The sequence below is a fragment of the Homalodisca vitripennis genome, chromosome 2 (assembly GCF_021130785.1).
Source record: "Homalodisca vitripennis isolate AUS2020 chromosome 2, UT_GWSS_2.1, whole genome shotgun sequence".
NCBI classification, from domain to species: domain Eukaryota; kingdom Metazoa; phylum Arthropoda; class Insecta; order Hemiptera; family Cicadellidae; genus Homalodisca; species Homalodisca vitripennis.
Genome location: NC_060208.1, coordinates 132,186,704 through 132,211,163, shown reverse-complemented (window position 1 = coordinate 132,211,163; position 24,460 = coordinate 132,186,704). Strand labels below are relative to the sequence as shown.

At 31.1% G+C, this 24,460-nt stretch overlaps 1 protein-coding gene across 1 annotated transcript in view; it reads right to left on the bottom strand.

Moving 5' to 3' along the window:
• The window catches only part of LOC124354746 (sodium channel protein 60E-like), a 748,213-nt gene that overhangs the window by 49,984 nt on the left and 673,769 nt on the right, over positions 1-24,460 (bottom strand). The window contains exons 13-19 of the mRNA XM_046805417.1: positions 23,885-24,055; positions 22,273-22,466; positions 21,193-21,298; positions 19,642-19,767; positions 14,542-14,753; positions 12,504-12,629; positions 9,855-10,204 (exon numbers count right to left, since the gene is read on the bottom strand). Coding sequence (XP_046661373.1) covers positions 9,855-10,204; positions 12,504-12,629; positions 14,542-14,753; positions 19,642-19,767; positions 21,193-21,298; positions 22,273-22,466; positions 23,885-24,055 — 1,285 coding nt within the window. The remainder of the gene's footprint in view (positions 1-9,854; positions 10,205-12,503; positions 12,630-14,541; positions 14,754-19,641; positions 19,768-21,192; positions 21,299-22,272; positions 22,467-23,884; positions 24,056-24,460) is intronic.

Here is a 24,460-nt window from a genome sequence, read left to right as displayed (position 1 = left end):
AGCTGTGAGCTAACAATAGACAAATAACAAATTTTAAATTTAGACTTCGACTAGTACCACCACAACTTGAAAGGATGTATTGAGACTTTAAAGTGAACTATATATATGAAATGGCATGCACAGTATAGAACCAGTGACTCATATTGTATTATATATTTTTTATTTGAACTAAATCAAGTGGCATTACAACATGGGACTACCACAATATTGAAATTGTAGTGATTGAATTTTGTTGATCTACTCATACATTAAATGACACTTATATTAGCGCAATAAAAGACCAGAATTAGGATTTGATCCACAACAAAATGTAAATGATCATTAGTACTCTACCAAATACTTGTATACCTTCTCTATTTGTGTAAATTGACATTTTAAGGTGTGCTTTTGAGATAAAGAAACTATAAATTTAATATTCTGAACCCAAGAACATACACAGTTAAAAAAGAGTAACAGTACTTAACCTATTTTTAATTCAAGCTTCAAATAATTAGTAATTAATGTTGTAAAAAAAGAAAATTTCAATATTTACAGAGATAAAAGAGATAAAAAATCTGATATTACAAAAACTACAGTAAATACAGTTTTTTAATGGAAAAGGTGAAGTTAAGATTTGTCAAACACAACTTTGAATATCTTACTTCTACAAAATTAAAGAGTAGCAAAGTTCATATATGTTACTATGTACAAAACATGAGCTGAAATATGTGTTTTGGTGAAATCATGGAAGTATGACAGGGAGTAATGATTTCTAAGGTTACAAATCCGCTTTCTGCAAGCATGTTCTGTCAGCAAATTCAGCAGAGAGTTGCAAGCGAGTTAGCAATATTATGAGTAAACTGTATGATCTACGTTATAAGTACAGTATAATATAGCTCAAGCAACTAAGCAGAAGTCTGGAAACCTATTTTATTGGAATTAAACCATTGAAAACTAATGAATAGCATTAATAAATAATTATTATTGAAGCCGAAAACACAGAAGCATACCATTACTTTATAAAGCGCTTTAAGATAATATAATGAATCGTGCCAAAATATGGTAAATATTTATTCATGTAAGTACTAGATATTGCAGAGTTATTTCACTGTTTCCATACAGTATTGCCAGATAATCCTAGGAAGTATAGGTTGGGACATTGTTATGGTTCTCACCATTTTAACTATGATATTTGAGGTACCCTTTGATTATTTAATTTTAGCTGCAATATTTGACGTTCTCTTTAATTTTTCAATGTTTTGACTTTTAATTTTTACTTGACAGCAAGAACTTTATAAGTTTATATTAAAAAACCTATAAAGTGATATTTTACTAGCACACATAACCCATATACACCCAGAATTTGGAGCAGATCAAGCAGTTAGTTAACATACTATTGTAATAATTGAGGGTTGGCACTAATCATATGGACTTATACAGGTTAAAACCTCTAATTTTTATATTATTATGTTTTTTAGCGAGAAATGAAAAATATAGTAGTTGCTATTAGGTTTATTTGAAAAGTCACTGTAGCATTAAAAGTTTAAAATATTAAGTACAATAACTAGTTGGCACCAAGAGAAAATGCTCAAAAATTTAAAATATTTGTTATCGGCTATCAAACTTAACATGTACAGGTAAAAGCATTAACGGGTTTGAACTGTAAAAAGCAGCAAAGTAAGAAGAAGAAGCATAGTTTTCACAGTACAATTTATTACAATAAAAAGCAATCCTCATTCTAACTCAATCTGAACAAACAAAAGATATTAAGGGTTTTGATTTGAGTTTCTGAGCAAAACAAAGCATTGTTCCTTCTGATTATGAATTGATACTTTGGATTATTCTTTTGATATTACAATTATCAGATCAGTTAAAAAAAACAATTAATTCTAAAATATGTATAAGGAACAATGCTCAGTGAAATAAATTTCCTCGTTTAGAATACACAGTGAACTACATAATAACATGGAGCAAATTATTATAATTTGTTTATAAAACAAAATTAAGTCTGTGTATGCATATCTAGTTACATGTATAAAGTTGGTTTTTTATAGTAAAGTTTCCCTTGTGTGGATTTTCAGTGCCAACCACACTCAAACTCCTCTCCCCTCAATCGTGATCTCTGTGTTAACGCACTGATTAAAAGTACGATACCACCTCCCTTTAACTACTTAGAGGAAAGGCCCATACTTTGCCTAAAATATACTAGTCCAATGATGAGTGCACACTTTGAGTCCCTCATTCCTCGAAGCGTTCCTTGTCCTCCTTCAACTGTTACTGACCTCCAAGCCTGTATTTCAGTTGACTCAAGCAATCTTGCAAAGCCATGTCATACAAATTACGATTCTTCAATCCTTTTTTAGCTTGCTCTTCCTCAAACATCAGTTCAACTGTTTCTCCAGCAAATGATAAAAAAGTAGAAATCCACTTGAGGTAAACAATACAATCAAAAAACAAAAAATAAAGAAGCTGTAAAGATGTACAAAAATAAACCCTAAAGTTAGTATGGAGGCAGCTAAGAGATATGCTGATAGAAATCCTGACTTTCAGAGGAAGGCTGTCAAAACTGTGTTGAAACAATTTCTACCATTAATAGAGAGATAATCACAGAAAAACTCCATTGTGGATTGGCAGGCAGTTAAAAAATACAGTGAAAGCCATACAGAAGTTAACAGAGAAGCAGTCAAAATACACAAGACAAATCCTGATTATGTCGAGCTTCTAAAAACAGCTATGCAGATAAAAACCCAAAGTTAATCTAGTAGCTGTTCGAAGATACAATGCTAAAAGTCCTTATCAGGTTTTCAAATGCGGCAGCACTACAGATAAGAGTAATGAGAAAATTGTTTCTACTAGGGAGTTATTGAATTCCAGTTGTGTGATGAAAAGAAATGGAAGGAATAATTGCAGCATTAAATAAAAAAAAAATAAAAAAAAATAAAATAAAAATAAAATAAAAAAAAACAGGAGTACAATGGATGACTAAGAAGACTTTTTTGCAGCTTAAATGGTGAATGAGAAAAGCTTTATGCCCACTTTCAAAATAAATTCAAGGGCAGGTTTACAACAGAACAGGAAACTTGGCTGGAAAAAGAACCTTCATTTTTATACATTTTGTTGTTAAAAATATGAGAAATTAACTGAATTCCAGTCAATCTCTTTCATATGGTAAAGCCTTCATTAGTCAGTCAACTTAAAACATGCTGCAAAATCAAAATGCTCCAGAAGATCAAGACTTTAAGGTTGTAATATAGAGGGCATTATAAACCGCTAGCAATAAGTTATTTTAGTTTTTTTGGCCAACAATTTGAAAATAGAGACATTATTTTACACAGCAGAGACACTAAGTTGATGCAAATTAGAGAATCTCATCATGCTTATGACATTCTTCAATATCCTCTTATGTTCTGCTGTGGAGAATAACATCAACAATTCCCAACATGACCTAGTTTTAGAGGCACTTCTGAAAAAGTGTTGCATTTGCACCTTGTAGTGATAGAATCTTTCTCGTGTCCACATACTTTTATGGCTGCAAGGCAGAATCATACCTGCTAACAATGACAATGTCATACAGAGGGGATTCCTCACCCTGAACTTAATTCTATCATTCACAAAATTATTAAGTCCAACATGGTTCATGGACCTTGTGGAAGTCTTAAAAGAAACTCCATGTGTATACTCAACGTTTTCTGCAGCAATCAATATCAACGTCCTCTATCCAAGGTTACTCCACATAAGACTGCTATTCCCATTATCAAAGGCGATCCCCATCTGATAGGGGTAGGGTATAATATGTAATTTGTTGAATAGTACATTCAATTTTGAATAGTATAACGTAATATGTTTTTTAAAACTTCAAAAAATTATCGTAATGTTTTGAAACACATTTAGTGCACTCATAAGCAGTTTTTCTTTCACGCTCACTCAAAGTTGTATTTTAGTCAGTACCGTACATCAATGATTAATGAATTACAAGATCCGAAAGTAACCTATTGATGGACTTGGCAAAAGAAAGTGGCAGGACATTTGGTGGAAAAACTGTAATCAATAGCTGTAATCGTCAGTACTCATTTGGAACTACTTTCAGCTACTACTCAACAGGTTAACAAGACATTAAAATTTAAACGTAGTAATTTGTGCCCGAGATTAAAAGTGGATAGTTCTACTTCTGTCATCCGCTGCTCCTCCCAGCATTGTTCTTTCTTCACTGGCTTTCTACGTAGAAACATATCCGATTATAATTAGTGATAGATAGTCAAAATCGTATCAAAGTTATTTCTTTACAGTGATATTAAAGTGAACTGAAGAAGATTTAGATGGACTGTATAATGGAAATATTTCCCTGTGTGCAGTTATTGTGGAAATTAATTTATAGAGAAAAATTTGATGGATTTGCACAACCAAGTTTAAAAAAATTCAGTTTATGAAAATAACATTTTTTTAAGCGAGTAACAATATGAAGAAAATATCTATCACAAATGGTGAGTATATTAGAAGAATATTTGAACACTTATTCATATTTTGAGATTCTGTTTTATTCAACACCATCTACCAAGAGAAAATGTCAAATTAATAACAACAAATTTTTGTAACAGTGAAATTTTATAAATGTAACTGAATAAAGTGAAACTATCTAAATTTAATCAATTGTGACAAACAACATATAGACATTTATGAAACCTCATTCAATTGACTACCACAGTAAAGCTAGGCTGATCGACAACATATTCTCATTTAATATTTATGAACCTACACCAACTGACCACCAACAACATAACAACATCATTAAACTCATAGAAATAATACACCATCACGACACATCACCGAACTCATACAGACTGCAACCACGAAAGGCATCACTGATTTCGTATTAATGGCGCAAACAAAGTGAGGCAACATCAATATTGCACACACAACCGACACACTTCAACTGGCTACACTAATTTAAGGCTTCATAACCACGCATATTCGAAAGGCGCATGACACATTACTGATCTTGTACGGGTTCACAGTTGAAATTAACTGTATATGAGGGGGTACCCAAAAGTAACCGGAATTGTATTGCTGGCAGCCGGCAGCGCGTAGTACACATTCCTGCCGCTAGGCGTGTGTCGCGCAACCCATTGCGAGCTCAGTGACCCCAGTTCCGTTGTCCTAGTGCATTCAGTTCGTTCGTAGTGACTGTTTTCGCTAACCCTGTTTTGTTCTTGTTTCGTTTTTTGTCATGGCAAGTTTAAGTGAACAACGTGCAGCTGTGAAATTTTGTTTTTTACTTGGTAAAAATGCTGCAGAAACTATTTTAATGTTGAATACAGCTTACAAAGATGATGCTATGGGGAAAACTCAGGTCTAAGAGTGGTTCGCTCGATTTAAAAATGGCGACATGTCGATTGAAGACAAACCTCGTTCTGGACGTCCATCAACCTCTCGAACGGACGAAAATGTTGAGAAAATTCGTGAACTTGTGCTCACCGACCGTCGACAGACAATTGAGGAACTATCAGAGAGTAGTGGGTTAACTTGGAGCTCGGTTCAGCGAATTTTAACAGGATATTTAGGACTGAAAAGGGTTGCTGCCAAATTTGTGCTGCCTTCTGAAAGAACATCTCGAAAATGATCCCGATTTTCTGGAAAAGGTAATTACTGGTGATGAGTCATGGTGCTATGGTTATGACCCAGAAACGAAGCAACAGTCAAGCCAATGGAAGTCGCCATCTTCACCTCGTCCAAAAAAATGTCGGCAAGTCAAATCAAACATCAAAACCATGTTGATTTGCTTTTTTGATGCTAAAGGCATTGTTCATTCTGAGTTTGTTCCTTCAGGTCAGACTGTCAACCAAACATTTTATTTGGAGATTTTAAGAAGATTGCGCAACAGTGTTCGCCAGAAAAGACCCGATTTGTGGCAGACTGGAGACTGGTTCTTCCACCACGACAATGCACCGGCACACACAGCCATCTCAGTTAGGCAGTTTTTAGCCAAAAACGGCATGGTTCCGCTGCCCCACGCACCTTACTCGCCTGACCTCGCTCCATGCGACTTTTTTTTTATTTCCACACATGAAAAGAGGCTTGAAAGGTCAACGATTTGACAGCGTTGAAGAGGTTAAGAAAAACACGAAGCTCGAGCTTGCAGCCATTTCTAAAGAAGACTACAAAAAATGTTTTGATCAATGGAAATACCGTTGGGACAAGTGCATTAGTTGTAATGGAGATTATTTTGAAGGAGATAAGGTCGTATTGTAAAAAATTTGATAATATATAATTTTTATAAAATAATTCCGGTTTTTTTTGGGTACCCCCTCTTATATATCAATAATCAGTGAGTGATGCTTTAAAACACTGTACTGTCCAATACCTTTAAGCCTCATTATAATGTCCAGTTGTGCTTCTCCGTTAAGTATATTTGCACCTACGCAATAAAGACAATGATCAAGCAGCATTCTCATTAGAAAATGAGTTTGTTTGTATTCCATAGAATATCTTGAGAGAAAAATGTGCTATAGAGTTTTTTATGTAACTTGATTTCTACATACGCAAGATTGAGTTTGAATAAAGTGTATACTCGTCCATGGCTTTTTGTAGATCATTAGTAAAAAGCCTTCTGAACTTCTTTTCTTAATAGGCAAGACTGAGTTCAATAATATTGTGGCTAATGGTTTTTGGAACATAGATTAATACTGTAATTGCATATTCCATGTGTTGTATAACGTATAGGTACCAAACAGTAAACAATAAAAAATCACCAATTTGGAAAACTGTTGTCCAATGTATTCCTTCTTCATGACAATGTAAATTCTTTATGAAGACTCTCACATCGCTGTCTTAACCAAGAAGAAGATTCATGATGTTCGTTGACCTCCTTATATACAACCCCAAGTTTTCACCTAACTTGTAGTTGAAAAAATGGATTGATGAGCAATGGTTTGAAGATGACGGTGAACTCAAAGATCGTCATTATTGGTTAAATTCTCAGGGAGCTAACTTCTATGCCGAGGGTTTAAAAGAGTGTTTAAGATTGCAATGTTGTAAACAAATACTGTTAATAAAAGTTTTTTCGTTTTAAATGTCAAATGTACATGAAGACTACAGATAAAAAGTATATTATTCATATTTTTCCTAATTTCTATGTGGAGTACCTCCTTGCCTCTCTAGTAAATTTTGCAGACTTTCATAATACAAAAATCCCCCTTAACAACCGAATCCACTATTTTTTATACATAAGGCTTTCTGAAATGTAATAATTTTTAGACTTCTGGTTAGTTACATAGGCTTCAGTACTAATGCCATGCCATTATCATTTGTGATGTATTCGTCATGGCATCACAGGTGCTTATGCTAATAAATTGTGTGGAGCACTATCAGTATTATTACACAAAAAAGTGTTAAAAGCTACTTTTTGTAGTTTTAAACTGACTTTCCTTCTACAGAAAGTTTAACATAATGGCACACTCTTCTATCAAATAATTGACGTATTTAAATTCAAAATACTGTCTATCTATAGATTGCAACATAATTATGTTTAATAAATGAAAAAGCAACAGGTGTGCTGTTCCGTTACAGCATAAATACTTGTTGTAAGTCAAATATAATTCAATTAATATTAATATACATACATATTTTTTAGTATAAATCTAAATAATTATGCAAAAAGAGTTTTCATTCCAAATGCTTTATTACATAGTTCATAAGATATGAGTTGATATAATAATAATAATAATAATGAATACTTCTGTTTACATAATGTTTGTTTCATGCATAGCATACAAAATACTAAAACTGTTCCAAATGAATAATAAATAATACATTGGTCTATTTACAAAAGTAACAGTTGAAAATAGACCAAACAAACATATGAATTTATTTCAACTTCTTAATATACAAATGTTTATACTTAGTTGGGATGAAGAGTCAAGTAACCATAATCGTTTTTTAACTAGGTACCAGGTAATTTAAAATTTATAATTCTGTTGCTATTGAATAAAACAGCTTATGAGACATTATATTACAGAAACATATGTTTAATTTTTATGACTGCAATATGAGGTAAAAATCTATAAATCTACAACAAATGCAGCTTAAATATGAACTAGAGTAGCAAGAAAATATGGTAGCATAAGATAAATGCATAAGCAACTAGAAAAATAGATCCACAAACTTTATACAAACCAGGCGAGTACATGCCAATCATTCTATTGAATACAGATTTGTAATTACCTTTTTAAACATTTTCTTCAGTTGATTTGCAACCCTGAAGTTGTCCAGCAGACTGACTTTTCTCTACTTATTTAATGTGACATATTTAACCAGCTGATTAGTTAAAATGGGTCAAGTCCATGTTAACATAGATGCATTTAAATCTAATATAATTATGTAATGTTAAACATGCTTACTTAAGTTACTGGTTACAATAGCTTAGTTATTAAATTAAGGCCACAAGCTCGAGTGAGTTAGATCTACTTGTGTTTCTTATTTTTAATTATGAATGAAGTGTTTAATAAGTTACTTGTTTAGTTGAAGTTTAGTGGCATGAACATGTTGTTTTTAATTGAGATTTAACTTAAAAACTAATTGAATTATGTGTGATTGAATCATTTTTTTATTATTTAAAAACTAGTTAGCCATTGAGTACATATTATTAGTTTCATTACAACTGTAACAAAATATAGAATCCTGTGTTTTTTCATCAAGTGTTATAGTCTAAACTAATTCTTATTAAAAAAAGGTTTTGTTAGTAGACTATGGGCTTTGATTGATAGTTTGATCTTTCAAATTATTCTTGAGTAATGAAAATATTTTGAAGGTTTATGCACAATAGTCAGTTTTTAAAACACCCATTCACTACATGTATAGCACAATGCATTACAATTAAACATTTACGTATCATTCTTCCTTAAACAGTTTTGTCTGAAGCAGCCCCAAAAGAGTTTGATGTTCGCTTGAAAATTGCATGCGATTAGAAGCAGAAGTGTCATCTGTAGAAAGTTTGAAATTTTATGAAAAAGAGTGAAAGCATTTGAGAAATCTCAGTAAATGCATGTAGTATACAAAAAATTGAAATACATGTAACAAACAAGACATGTGAACTGATATGTTTTTGGTATTATTTGCATAGTATTTCTTCACTTTTTACTAGTATTTATGTTTCTTTAATTGACTTCTATTTTATTAAACTACTATAATACAGAATAAAAATCACTAAGAAAAAAACAAACTAGGATACCACTATAAGTATGATTATATTTATTTACAATGTCTGTTCCATTTACAAACTAAGGTTCAACTAAGACTATTTTGAGCGCTTGCTCTCTTTTTTATGTTTTAATTATCATATATAATAAAATTGCAATGTATGACTGTTTGTATCAACATTTTGCTGTTTGCTGGGCAAGCATAGATGCAAGCTTTTGTAAATAGTAAGCCACAGTTTGCAGCAATAAAACTGATAAACAGCCACACAAGTAGTACTTGAGGGTAGCAGGATTTCAGCCTGCAAGGTTAGTGGTGTTGAAAAGCGGCACAAAGTGACAATGTACGGCAAAGTCTGTAACTTGCAATAATTTATAAACTTATAGTAAAACAAAGATTTAGATAAATAACTGTAAATTGTTAAAGTTTAAAATGATGTGTTAATCTTTCTAAAAATACAATAAAAATATTGCTTTTGTCATAAGATGTCTCATTGAAATATGGTTGAATAGAGACAGCTTAATTTCAACTGTGTCAGAGTATGTTAATATACAACATTGAAATTGAATGGAGCCAATGCCCTCTAATGCTTCATGCTTTCAAGGGACTATCCTATTTTCCGCCTCTTGTAATGATTCTGCAAGACTTTACAACATTAATATGTTCGTCTTACTTAATCAGCTCACCTTCTGAACTCTCCCTTCTAGTTGCCAGCTGGTAGGACCGCCTATGGAGAGTGTTGACAGGGGAGGAGAGGGAACGTCTTCGTTCTACAAACTTGGGCGAGTCATCTACAGAGGGCAGGTCCAAGTCTGGGGCTGACAGAGTGGGAGCGAAACTCATAGCCTCTGCCATTATGCTCGTGTACAACTCGTCCTCTTTGATGTCTATCTCCTTCCGCTCCTCCTCTGAGTCTTCCTCTATCTGCACCTTCACCTCATCTCCGTGAAGAGGTATCACTTCACACAGCGGAGAAGGTGTCTTGCAGACCTCGACATGTAGTCTTGGGGTGGGTGGGGAAGCCACTTCGTAATACCTGATGAAAGTTTAGATCCAAAACATTCATTACAGTTAATGGTGATCAGAGAATAATAAAATCTTAGCATTTTAGCAAAGTTATCATTTGTGAATGTGATAATTTAACATGTAAGTTCCTTTTTTCTGAGAATCTGTAAACAACCCTTCCTAGTTCTAAAATTATGATTATCAGTGCAGTTTAAACCAACTGAAATAAACTAGATTTATTGGTTATATACTTGAATAGGAGGTCTTCAACCGTCAACAGCAGTAGTGTACTAAGTGAAACATGGAGACTTGCTGAAGCTTTGAAGGGGAAAGGCTACCGGGAAGGGATGAATGGTGTCCCATCACTATGATTAATATGTGATTTGTGACTGAGACATACAAGTAAATAACATTGTCAGGTTTTGCTGAATCTATTTTATGTCTCATTGGTCTCGATAAAATACTGATTTAATGCAGTGTGCTGAATAATTGTAACATAATATAGTAACAGCATCTCAGAGAGAGGATGGAATTTCTTCTCACCCATCTTCTAATTCCCAACAATACTTCTGCATGGTTACCGGGACTCAGTTCATCAGCCATAGAAAAAAATTAATAATCATATTTGAGTGATGACTGTTGGCTTTTTTTGCAATGGTGATATTATTAATTGATTTATGAACATTGAAAAATCTCCATTCTCTACCAAATTCAATTATTATATTTCCATAACTATCATTAAAATTACATTGATATAAAGTGATATTTTAATGGTTTAAAACATCCAATTATTGAACAATTTAAAAAATAATAAATTGAAAATCAACTTTACTTGCAACTGTACATTATTTTAATGAAAATTATTAATTTTTAAAGATCAACAAGAATAAAAAAACTTATCAATCTTGCTGAGTGTGTTGTGTACAGGATTAATTGTAATTTATTGAGTGTAAACACCTGGTTTGATCAGTATTGTTGGTACTAATTCTAGTGTAAATATTTATCATTAACTTGAGTTGCGCTGAGGTGTGCTATGACTGCTGAGTGTGTTGTGTACAGGATTAGTTGTAATTTATTGAGTGTAAACACCTGGTTTGATCAGTATTGTTGGTACTAATTCTAGAATAATTATTTATAATTACCCTGAGTTGTGCTGAGGTGTGCTATTACTGCTGAGTGTGTTGTGTACAGGATTAGTTGTAATTTATTGAGTGTAAACACCTGGTTTGATCAGTATTGTTGGTACTAATTCTAGAATAATTATTTATAATTACCCTGAGTTGTGCTGAGGTGTGCTATTACTGCTGAGTGTGTTGTGTACAGGATTAATTGTAATTTATTGAGTGTAAACACCTGGTTTGATCAGTATTGTTGGTACTAATTCTAGTATAAATATTTATCATTACCCTGAGTTGCGCTGAGGTGTGCTATGACTGCTGGGTGTGTTGTGTACAGGATTAATTGTAATTTATTGAGTGTAAACACCTGGTTTGATCAGTATTGTTGGTACTAATTCTAGTATAAATATTTATCATTACCCTGAGTTGCGCTGAGGTGTGCTATGACTGCTGGGTGTGTTGTGTACAGGATTAATTGTAATTTATTGAGTGTAAACACCTGGTTTGATCAGTATTGTTGGTACTAATTCTAGTATAAATATTTATCATTACCCTGAGTTGGGCTGAGGTGTGCTATGACTGCTGAGTGTGTTGTGTACAGGATTAGTTGTAATTTATTGAGTGTAAACACCTGGTTTGATCAGTATTGTTGGTACTAATTCTAGTATAAATATTTATCATTACCCTGAGTTGCGCTGAGGTGTGCTATGACTGCTGAGTGTGTTGTGTACAGGATTAGTTGTAATTTATTGAGTGTAAACACCTGGTTTGATCAGTATTGTTGGTACTAATTCTAGAATAAATTATTTATCAATACCTGAGTTGCGCTGAGGTGTGCTATTACTGCTGAGTGTGTTGTGTACAGGATTAGTTGTAATTTATTGAGTGTAAACACCTGGTTTGATCAGTATTGTTGGTACTAATTCTAGAATAATTATTTATAATTAACCTGAGTTGCGCTGAGGTGTGCTATTACTGCTGAGTGTGTTGTGTACAGGATTAGTTGTAATTTATTGAGTGTAAACACCTGGTTTGATCAGTATTGTTGGTACTAATTCTAGAATAATTATTTATAATTAACCTGAGTTGCGCTGAGGTGTGCTATTACTGCTGAGTGTGTTGTGTACAGGATTAGTTGTAATTTATTGAGTGTAAACACCTGGTTTGATCAGTATTGTTGGTAATAATTCTAGTATAAATATTTATCATTACCCTGAGTTGCGCTGAGGTGTGCTATGACTGCTGGGTGTATTTTGTTGGTAACACTGTAGGTCGACCCGGGACTTCCCCTCCATTACTTGCTGTATAGTCTGGCAGTATGCTCGGTCATCTGTGTACCTGATGAGTGATAAGTGATATTGTGTTAGTTAAAGTTTACAGTTCATGTCTTGTTCAGAAGACATTATTACAGAATACTGACATATCACTCACTCTTTGAGTCTCACCTGAGGTACAGAATTGCCATGTAGGGAAGCACCTCAGCAGGTAACTTCCTAAGAATCCTGATTATATAAAAAAGCAATATGAACACTTGAAAATATTGGCTAAGATAGCTGCAAGGAAACCTTAAAAATGGAGAATACTGACTGTATTCACTACGCATGTATCATTGTACATCATGCAAGTGGTCCTATATGCTGATAGTAAAGAATTGCTCCACCACCATGATCTGCACAGCAATGGCACCCAGCGTAGATCCCAGTGTACTCTTCCTGAACACCACCTTTTGTTATATGCAAAGAAGCTATCCCACATTGACCCAAAATTTGTCAGAACTTTTATCAGCTGAAATAAGAAACCTCAGAGGGAAGATGCTCAAGAGAAAGCTTGAAAACTGGCTATCACAGAGAATTTTCTACTTACTGCAAAAGTATCTAGACCAGGAAGGCAACTAAAACTCATGTAAACATTGTTATGTATTACAACACCATCACAACTCTTGATGTATTGTGAATAAAGACTCCAAGAATAGAAGGAATCATGAGCCTTTCTCTGAACATAAATGTGTCTATCCACTTACACGAACAAACCCATGCCATTCTAAAAATATACATATACTCAAAAAGTTTGTATTATTTAATTTTTACTACTTAATTTTAACAAATGCTGAATGTTACATTTTAATTTGATTCTTTAAAATGGACTGCAATTCACTAAGACTTAGACAATGTTAGTTTGGAAAATATGATTTATAAATATAAGTAGAATGTTATTGCAAATTAATATAATATAATAATAATATTATCATTAATATAATATTCATAATATTCTATTATTATAATAGAATAATTAGAAGTCTGTCAAGATCTCAGGAGAGAGTGATGATACATTATGTATTTTTAGGTGTTTAATATTTCCGTCTGTTGCATATGATTTGATTTGAGACAACTTCTTGGGGACTTCTTATCCAAAGGCTTCATGAAACTTCCAATCAAGCTTTAGAGATAAGTTTAAGGAAATTGTTTATTATTTTTGTTTCAGACCAAAATCTTTAAGAGTATGTACAAAACTGTGCAGGGAGGCAGGCTCCTACTTCTTTTATATAAAAATGCACTTATAAGGGTTTTGACTAACCAAAGAACTAAAAAAGGAGTATTTATTGATTATTAGTGTTGTGATCCACATAAAAATTGAACCAGTGACACAATTGGGAGGGGGGGCGTGAATCTGATTGAAGAGTACACCCACACCAAATGAAATACACTAAAATTAAAATAAATTAGATTTTGGATTGCTGATATAGATATATTTTTTAATTTTTAGGGGTTTTTTGGTGTGTTCTATCTCCATCATACCAATGAACTTTTCTCCAAAGGAGAAGGCAATTCAATTAAGATTATACACTAATTATTGAAATGAAAATTTCAAATCCAAACATATGAATGTGATGGCCACTCCTGCTGGCAAATCATAATTTACGTAACTGAAGTCAATAAAGTCCATGGTTTCTCTTCTCAACAATGGCTGTTGTTCTTAACACCAGTTATAAAATTTAAATACATCTAAATTCTGTTTAGCTGAGAATATAATTTAAACAAACACTGTGCCACTATTTCTAGTTAAGTTATAATCTTGTCTAATTTGAATATATACTAGACAGTGAAACTACTCTGCAATTTTCTATAAATGAGCTTGTCAGTGCATTAATAAAAGATTTTTTTGACATTCAAAACTTATACAATAACTCTACTAAATATTGAGAAATGTTTAATTTTAAATGTTGTGAGAGTGTATTCTAATTCTTTCTCACCTTGCGCTATCTCTTGGTGAGTTACAGATGGCAGTTTCTTGGACGCCACAGTCCTTTTTCTGTGCTACAACTTCTTTCACTAGCTCTTCTAGCCTGAAGTTCTTTTCATTCTCGTTCTTCTCAGCCAGTTCTTTCCTTTTCCGTTTGTTTTTTGCTATTATTGATTTGATCCTTTCAAAACTCCTAGCGATCTTGGACTCTTCACCTACTTCCTGTTAGTAAAAAAATAACTCATTGGACCATTTTATATATATTACAATTTTATTATTACATTGGTTGAACAATGGCTATTTCACATTCACACAGAAAGGCCTTAGTGGTAGATCAGATGGAAAGCGACTATTATCAGTACCTCTAAGAGCTGCCCCTAAAATACTGATGTAAGGTTTTAATACTTTTTCTTTACATTTATTAAACAAATACTGTTCACACCTATTATAAATTATTAACAAGTAAAATTCATGAAATAAATTCATTACAGAGAATAAACTAGAATCAAATCCTAATAATAGTAACATTTAAATTTTGTACAGTATATACTTAAAGCAAATAAGGAAGGAGTTGGTAAAAGCCAGTCTGTATTACTAACTTATAACAATATATGACAAGTATACCTTGTTCACATAAAATGACAAATAAAAATAAGAATTAAAAGGAAACAATTAAATTCTATAAAAAAAATCTACCCACTGTTATTCAACTTAAATAAGAAGAGCAATAAACAACTTATAATTTCAACATTTGAAAGAATTAAATGAAACTGGAAAATTTTTATTATCTTAGTGAAATGTGGTGTATGAATAAAAAATTGCATGTGCTTCACCAACAGTAGAAAAATATCCACTTAAAGTAAACAAATAATTGTGACAACATACCTGTAAGATGAAAGTTAGAATTGTCTGAGAAAAAAATGTCAATATTCTCCTTGCTTCTGAACGAGTGGCACAACACACACTTACCTTGTACACAAACTACACAAGCTGGGAACCGACACAACACAGTTTGCTCTGCTGTTGTAAAGTGCTGGGTGCCACCATAGAGTTACCATTGTCATGCTGTGCTTTACTGTGTTAACTGAGTGTAAAGTGCCTCGATACACAGAAGCAGAGCCCAACTCATTCTGATATGTATAAACTACTAGAGAAAGAGAAGTGTGTGATTTTAATTTCATAATAAAAAAACCCTCTCAGTGTTTATTAAAACAAGTTTTGGAATAATATTTTTTAAACAAAACTATATTTTAATACTGATAAATAATGCCAAAATTTGCAACGTTTTTCTCTGTAAAGTGGTATGTCCTTTTAGGCTACTTAATTTCAAATATTTTTAAAACTTTTTATTTAAAAAGTAATTTTTGTACAGATACTATTTATGACATTTCTAAAACTTTAATAATCTGTAAATAGTGATAATTTTATCATAATCACTTGAGCCTTTATATATTTATTTTTCAGACAAAAACATTATTTTTGTATCTAGTGGATATATTCACAAATTTATACTATTATACTGAATTTCAGCAAATCAAACCATATTTACTTTCTCAGTAACAATTTCCCCAAAATTAAAATGTTGCTTTAACTTCTAATTAAAACTTCTTAATGAGATGAGTTATTGCAATTAGAAACATGTAACTAAGGTTTATGACTGAAAACAATTAGTAAAAATTGTTAGAGTTATAAAAATTCCATTGTTTTCATTGAAATCAACTTTTGGGTTTAATAAGTTTAGTTAAAAGTTTAAATTTAATAAGTCTAGGAATTTACCATGTATGCACATGCATGCCAAATTTAGTAAAAATCAATCTATTTGTTTGGTTGTTACAAACACATTTACTGATTGAAATTTGTATAAAAGCCACAAATATAGAGGATTTATTATATTATTGATCACCTTTAAATGTTTATAATGTTTTTTGAAATCATTAAGCCACATTTATAAATACCTCATTACATTTTTGATTACCTTTAAATGTTTAAAATGTGTTTTAAATCATCTCTGAAAGTTTTTTTGACTGTCCAATTTCCAGTCTTGAATTCAGCATTAATTATGTATCTTATTGTATTGAACTGAATAAGATTTTAAATACTATTTTTTATTGTAGGATTGCAAAATTAGCTTAGAAAATCATTTGTCAAGAAAACAAACAGGAAACTTTGAAGTAAATATATAAACTACTTTATTTTTACAATTGCTGCATATGTGGCCGTATAAATATTAATATAAACATTTAATTGAACTTTAATTTAAATGGAAATTTGTAAACTGATTCAATTTCCACTAAGGTATTCATCTCAAATACTGTGGAGTCCAGATTTTTGGAATAATGCTAATCTGAGTCCAGATTATCAAAGATTTTGTGTTAAATCAAGGAATCTTGAAAAATTAAAAGCCATATTTTTTTGTCTAGCTTTACATTGACTTGATCATAACATTTTCTTTACTAACCAAATTGTTATATTTAACCTCATTTATTCATGGTTAAAGGTATCAAGCGTACTCCAAGGTAAAGAAGAAATTTGAATTTCATTCTTACAAATAATAAGGTTTTTATAAAAAATGTTTCAGATAAGTTAATTCACAAATGAGTTGCTGTTCTACAAAGTTTTTAATGCATATACTCTGAAGTCGGTTGTACTTATTATTGCTCTCACGATCGGAATTAAAACGAAACTAATTCAATTGTTGAATGAGTTGTGCTTTGACGATAAGTACGTACTTCCACGACAGCAGTGACCAACACTTTAATAAAACATTATGACATGTAGAAGTTATAGCCTTAGTACCTCTTCCCAGGGGGCAAGTGGCTCGGGGGTCTTAGGGTCAGGATGGGTCAGGAGAGTTTTTCCAGGCAATTCTGAAGATCTGTCTTCTTTGGTCACACTACATTTCATGTTTGTTTTTGAGACAACAGGGGTTTTTACCAGATGAACAGATGTTCTGGAGGGTTTATTGTCAGAAAATATTACTCTCGCAGGAGCCGAAAGTGTTACAAGGTTCCTTTTCGGTAAAGGGGAAATCTGAAAAGTCGGCAAACTCTTGCTTTTTATAGATGCTCGTGGGGGGGAGCTGTGAATAGGGTGCAACGGGGGATCAAAGTGCCTTGGTCTAGAACCCAAGTGAGTGACTACAGGAGGGGGAGAAGTGGGGGAAAAGGGTAGACCACACTGGCCACAGAAGCGAGCAGCCACCTGCATATGATGAGACCACAATGCTTTCATCTCAGCCACTTCAGCATCCTCCTCCAAATACTCGGGCTAAGCCAAATACACAAGGAAATAAATAATAATTTGGAAAAGCCATAACACAACACTACTCATTTGTAGAAATGACAAGCGTTCAAGTTTCAAAATGCAAACTGAATCAGTTGGGTCATGCAGAGAGTCATTTAAGAATGCATGAATGAATGCATGTAATGTTGGCTATGCATTTCTGATGTAAGTTTTATGTAAATAGTTTTTGGTATGTACAATGAAAACAGTTTAAAGAGCATTAATAGTGTAAAATACCGTAAGAAAATCTTGACATGTATAAGTAAATCAAGACATTTATTTGAGCAAGCAGTAATAGACCAACTGGTGTTTGAAGACCCAACCAAAATTACTAATTGAAAATCTCAAATCTTTAACAAGTATTTAAACAAATATCTATTGAATTTGTAACATATAAGCATATATTTTTTACATTGGCTTATGGTAATCTGTTAAGATAAAAATACTGATTTCAATTCCTATAAAAATTCAATCCTTGCTGGTTATTGAACATTGATTTATTTCACTATTAGATATTTATTCATTTTCAATATCAAAATTAAAACAATTTGTAAAAGATTATTGGATTGTTTGATTTTAAATTTATAAGAAGTATATCCAATAAGTAAAGATAATCTACAATGAAAAACAATTTGTTTAGATCTTATTGTTTGTATAAGAAATTCAACTATGCTTAAAAACTGATTTCATACATCAAAACAACACATTTCCAACAATTAACATTTCTATTTTGGTTCATGACTCAGTAGTTATGTATAAAAGAGAAGCATGATTAATTTATACTTTATAAGCAATGAACTTGGAATTAATAACTCCTTAGTAACACAAATACAGCAATATTTTATATTAATTTATACAAGTAATTTGTAATAAAGATGAAAAGGATCAACATTTAAAAACTCTATATTTGGGTTAAATCACACTACTTTTGAAATTGATTGTAACTTGAACTAACCAAATAAACATAAATAGAATTATATTTATTACCAGTTAGCTTTTTTGCTGAAATTCAAGGAAACAATTTAGCTTAAGAAAAGTGTTACAGTTTTGAGCATAAACAATTTAAAATAAAAATATATCATAAGAAATATATTACAATTAGTAACATGGTTAGAGAAAAAAATGTAGGAATTGTATTTTACAGACAATCCAAAATTAATTGTTTATAAATATTTTTTAATTATTCAGTTTTAGTGGTTACATGTTTTAAGAGAGAGACAAATTCTAAAATTGTAGTTAATTTCTGGTATAAGTGCATCAAAGGAATGTATTCTATAAGCTGCTACATATAGTTGACTAAGCAAAATATAGACTGGACCAGCCTATGAGGGCATAAGCTTGATTCACCCTCAAATATCCTTACTTAATGATATTATTTTAAACCTTACATTTATATTTGTTCTGACCGAGAGTAAACCAAATAAAACTATATTATCATAATAATTGTGATAAAAGTTTTGTTTTATCGGTGTTCTGTGTTTTGATCAATATACTTCATCAGAAGTACAATAATGTAAAATTTGTACATGTTTAGGTTTATATAATGTTATTAAATTATGTATTGTGTTGTTAATATATGAAAATGAATAAAAATTTCATGCATTACTTTCATAGGGGAAATTAAATGAAAATACTAGTACTTATAAAAGGGTCGAACCACTAGCAAATTAAACAGCTTTCTATTGAATATGATATCAAAGGTGAAACTACTTAATATATCTGAGAAAGACAGGCCTGAGATACAAGATAAGGTTTAAAAAGAATGTAGACTATAAAAATAGTATAATCATACCATATAACCTCTGAAAGAGTAAAAATCAACACTGACCTCTTTTTTAGATTTCAGTTCCTCGGAATTGAAACTGTTGAGCAGCAAGGCCAAGAAGAGGTTGAGAACCATGAAATTGCCCATCACCAAAGCGGGTAGAAAAATAGCAAAGCAAGTACCAGGGCCCTATAATCAGAATAAACATAAGGAGTTTTTTTTTATCAAAAGTTACAAATACAACACAATAATACTTATTTTTAAATGATTACTTGTATCAGATGGTTGCATGTATTTAACTGAGATATATTTCTTTCATGTATTGAATGTGACAATAAAATAGTGACAAAGGATTAAATAAAAATGAAAAGGTCCAAAACAGAGAAACATAAATAGGAAAACTGAGATAGGAAAAATTAAAAATAGCTAGCATGTGAAAGTTGAAAAATTGAAGACCACAATAAATTGTAACATTTACTGTCTCTCATATATATATATATATATATATATATATATATATATATATATATATATATATATATATTGCTACATTCTAAATAGGAAAATTGTTTTTAACTTAAATTAAACAGTAAAAGCTACTGTACAGAGAGAGTGGGGGTTTATTGTACCGCATCGTAAACTGATTATGGGCAATGAATGATACAATGGATTTGAGCAAGCAGAGAATGTACAAATACAATAACTAGCATCAGCTCAAATAATGTCAGTCACAATTTTTTTTTTAACTGTTATGCTAAAGTCTTTGTGAAGTTTCAGATTCAAGCTACAGTATATATTTACATTAAAGATCATCTTGACTCATTATTTTTTTTAATATTTTCTGGAATCAAACCCGTGAGCTTTCAGTTGTGTGGAGGGGTCATGGTAGGTTACAAAAATGTCAGTAATCTCATTAAAATACTTTTACTGCTGTATTTTGTTTTAAATCATACTATATAAAAATATATCACTTGAAAACACGTATCATTGGCCTATTATTGTTTCTCTATTTTTTAATTTCTATCATACATTGTGACATTGTCAAAACCGTATGTGATTAAAAATACAAACTTAATAACTTAAAATAATGGTACAGAACAAAGTTTTCAAAGAAAACAATCTGAATTATTTACATGTTGCTCATCTCATTTAGGTGAGGAGAGGCAATACAGTTTAAAATTTTTTAATTTCATATTTTTCAAGTTTGTGAGCTGAGGAGCAAAATAAATTACATAAAAACATTGATAGCAGTTATTTTTCTCCATCACTTGTGTCATCTGACTGGATACTAGTCATCATGATATTTATAATAGATTATATTTTAAATAATTACGTCTATTGATTTTATAAATGATATAAACCTGAATAATACATTTGTGATAAGAATAAATTTATGGACAGGTATTTTAAACAATCATTATTCCACATTTTTTGGACAAAGTTACACATCTTCCTTATTTACAGTAAACACTTATTCAAATGTTATAATACAGTATTTAAAGTGGTCATTAAAATTTTATTTATAATTACTGCATACATTAATTACAATAGTACTATAATTCTACTTAAACATTGGTCTACTTAAAAATAAGAGTAAATGAATATGAAGCTTACTTCAATTTTTTCTGCTCTCATGCAGTCCCAAAGGGGCTCAATCCATTCACCACACAAAATTCGAAAAATCATCATAAATGAATGAAAAAAGTCTGAAAAGTTCCATCTGAAAAATATTATGTTATTATTAGCACAATTAACTATGAATTGTGTAACACAATAATGAAGAAGAAACATCCCGGTCTCTAAAAAAATAAACAGCAACAGATTATTACAGCATAGCTGAAAAAGTGTAGGTATTATAAATATTTACATTACATATATTTTCTTTCTTATTATAATTTACTCCTCAGGACAATTTAATGGAGAGACATACCCAGAGGGGGTTATAAATGAATTATCCCACAAAATTTTGAAGTTGAACTAGATAGAAGGCTATGAATTACAGTTTATATACGTGTATGTATTGTAATTAATGTTATCTTTGAGCTAATATCATCTATACCAGACGTGTAATTGCAAACCTGGCCGTTTGGCTTCATTATATACTAGTAATGTAAAAAGATCTCAATTAAGAATGTTAGTACTAGTGATATTGCTAGAAAGTAATCTTCCATTCTCATGTAGAGTTTAAATAATATATCTCATACATAAGTGTATTAAACAATAGTTTATTTGCCACAACTTAGGGTTGCAATGATATGTCCCATACTACAATAATAATATAATATACAATACAATATTCACTATAAGTCTGTTCTGATATTACAAATAAGATTTTGGGTTAGCTCTAGATTATAAGGCCTTGAAATTTCTTTAATTTTTTTACTGCTTTAAAGTATTGATTTATAAATAAAACCACAAAGTTTTCTAAAGGAGGTACAACATAATTTTAAAAGTAAATCTGTTCAACATTAAATTTGACATCCAAATATTGACATCAAATAATGTAACATCTTATATTTGAAGCTTGAGAACATATAATGTTGTACTTCGTAGTACATGATGACTGTTATATTAATTTATGAATTTACAAGCTTGAAATAATAGTATATAAAAAAGAGCACTAGAAAAATTAGGAATGCAATATGGAATTGAAATTGTTAAGGAGGTTTAAAATCAATAAAAACATATACACACCTTGGCACGGGGTCTGGAGCAAATTTTTCAGCTGTATAGTCTTTTGAAAAAAGTTGCATTCCAATCACAGCAAATATATAGATTACAATAACTAACACAAATGTCAAATTTCCAAGGGCTCCAATTGTAGAAATAATGATACTTAATAACACCTTCATCGTCGTCCAGGACTGTGCTAACTTCAAAACTCTTAACTGCAACATTCAAATCAACAAATTGATTATTACAGATGAATTTAAAAAGTAATTATTTAAAGTACCAAATCAATACAAATACGGGTGATGAAGATTCAAGTTTAAACAATGGTGTCTTAAATGAATTGAAGAAGGCACTAAAAACCAAAATTAAATTGTTTAATTTATAATAGCAATAATAGAAAAAGAGACAGCTTATTATTTCATATTTGTTTTGATGATATTTTCAGAACATCAAATATGCTTAGTTACGAATTATTCAGTGTGAAAGCTTTTCTAACTCAAATTTCAATAAATTTGTTTACTTTATTACAAGAGTTATTTTATGTTTTATAAAGTTTATGGAGTTGTGCTCTGTTTTATTTGTATTAAAAAAGATATACATTGTATTTTAGGAATAAAGCTAAATTCATGCAATATATTTATTAATTAATTCATTAATCCTTAGTTCAGTTTTTGTCCAAGTGAGTACCTACTATTTGTTATTTTCAACATTAATAATCCACAGTGTTGCGAAATGTTGATAAAAAACCCAAACTATTGCAGTAAACTTGATGAGTTGTTTCTGGTTTCAGTTTAGGTATGTATCATGTTTTGCACTTAAAATTAAGTTTTTGATGTTATTAAAATATTGTTAGAGAATGTCTTGAATCATTTATTATGAAATACATAGAAATCATAAAATGTTTAATATTTAATGAAAGCACTTTCCTTTGTTATATATTTTTATAAAATCCACCATACCTGAATTAACCTGTTCATGAGTGCTGCTAGGTATATAGTGTTTTGGACGTCAAGAATTACCAGCAAGCCAAACTCTTACACGTAAAATAGATAGCGTTGTCGTTTGAAATTTTATCATACAGAACAAGGATTTCTACAGTGACACTATGGGATCAACTGAACAATATCCAACAAAATCCGCTTCATGTTACAATAATCAGTAAGAAAAATAGACTTAGGTTTGTGTGGTCAGTGTCATAACTATCATGTAAGTTTTCTGGTTCACAATGAATCAAAATATTGCTTAACAATTAAATTCTTGAAATATTTTGTTCTCCCCATGGTAAAGCTCTCTTCACATCAAGTTTTTCAGTCTACCACCTATCTTTATCATCTGTTGACTAAAGATAGCTAGCTCTCTACAGCAAGCAGAAATATTTCAAGAATTACGTATATATATATATATATATATATATTTTTTTTAATTGTTTAAGCAATGTTTTGATGTAATGTGAACTGAAAAATTAGACGGTAGTAAAAAAATTAGTTCATTGCTAATTAGCTGACGACAAATCCTGTGCTAAATTGGATTAAGCGGAAAACATGAATGAACAAACGTCTTACTATCCTTGGGAGCCCTCATTTATAGGTTAAATTATAGCTGACAAAGTTCTGTTAAGTAAAACTTCACTTACCAGTCTGAGGCCTCGTAGCACTGACAGACCATCAACTAACTCAAAGGAAAGATCGAGAAGACTAGCAGAAACAATAATAAGATCGAATATATTCCAACCACAAGCAAAAAACTCTTTGCTCAGAGCCATCAGTTTCAGAGTGCATTCAAGAGTAAATATTGAGGTGAAAACCTGAAACATACCCATGTTAAAACACAGTGTTTATAAATACCATAGTTAATGCTAAGTAATAATGGAAACATTACGTATATTGCATATTTTTATTTTGATATTTGACGGACAGCCAGTATGTGGCTATTAAGTTTGTTTACTAACAATAATTATTTTTTTTAATTGCATGATGAACAAAATGTTGATATTAACACTAGGAAACAGATAATCACTGTAGTATTTATTGATGCTGGAAAGTAATAGTTTAATTTTATTATTGAAATATTGGATTTAAAAATTAATCTTAATAGAATTGACACATCTTAGGACAAATGATATCAAGATAAATTTTGATTAAATCGGAAAAAAGCAATAATCAGTGTCAGAAAGTTACAATGGTTAATGTTAGTAAAGTAGTTGATTTAC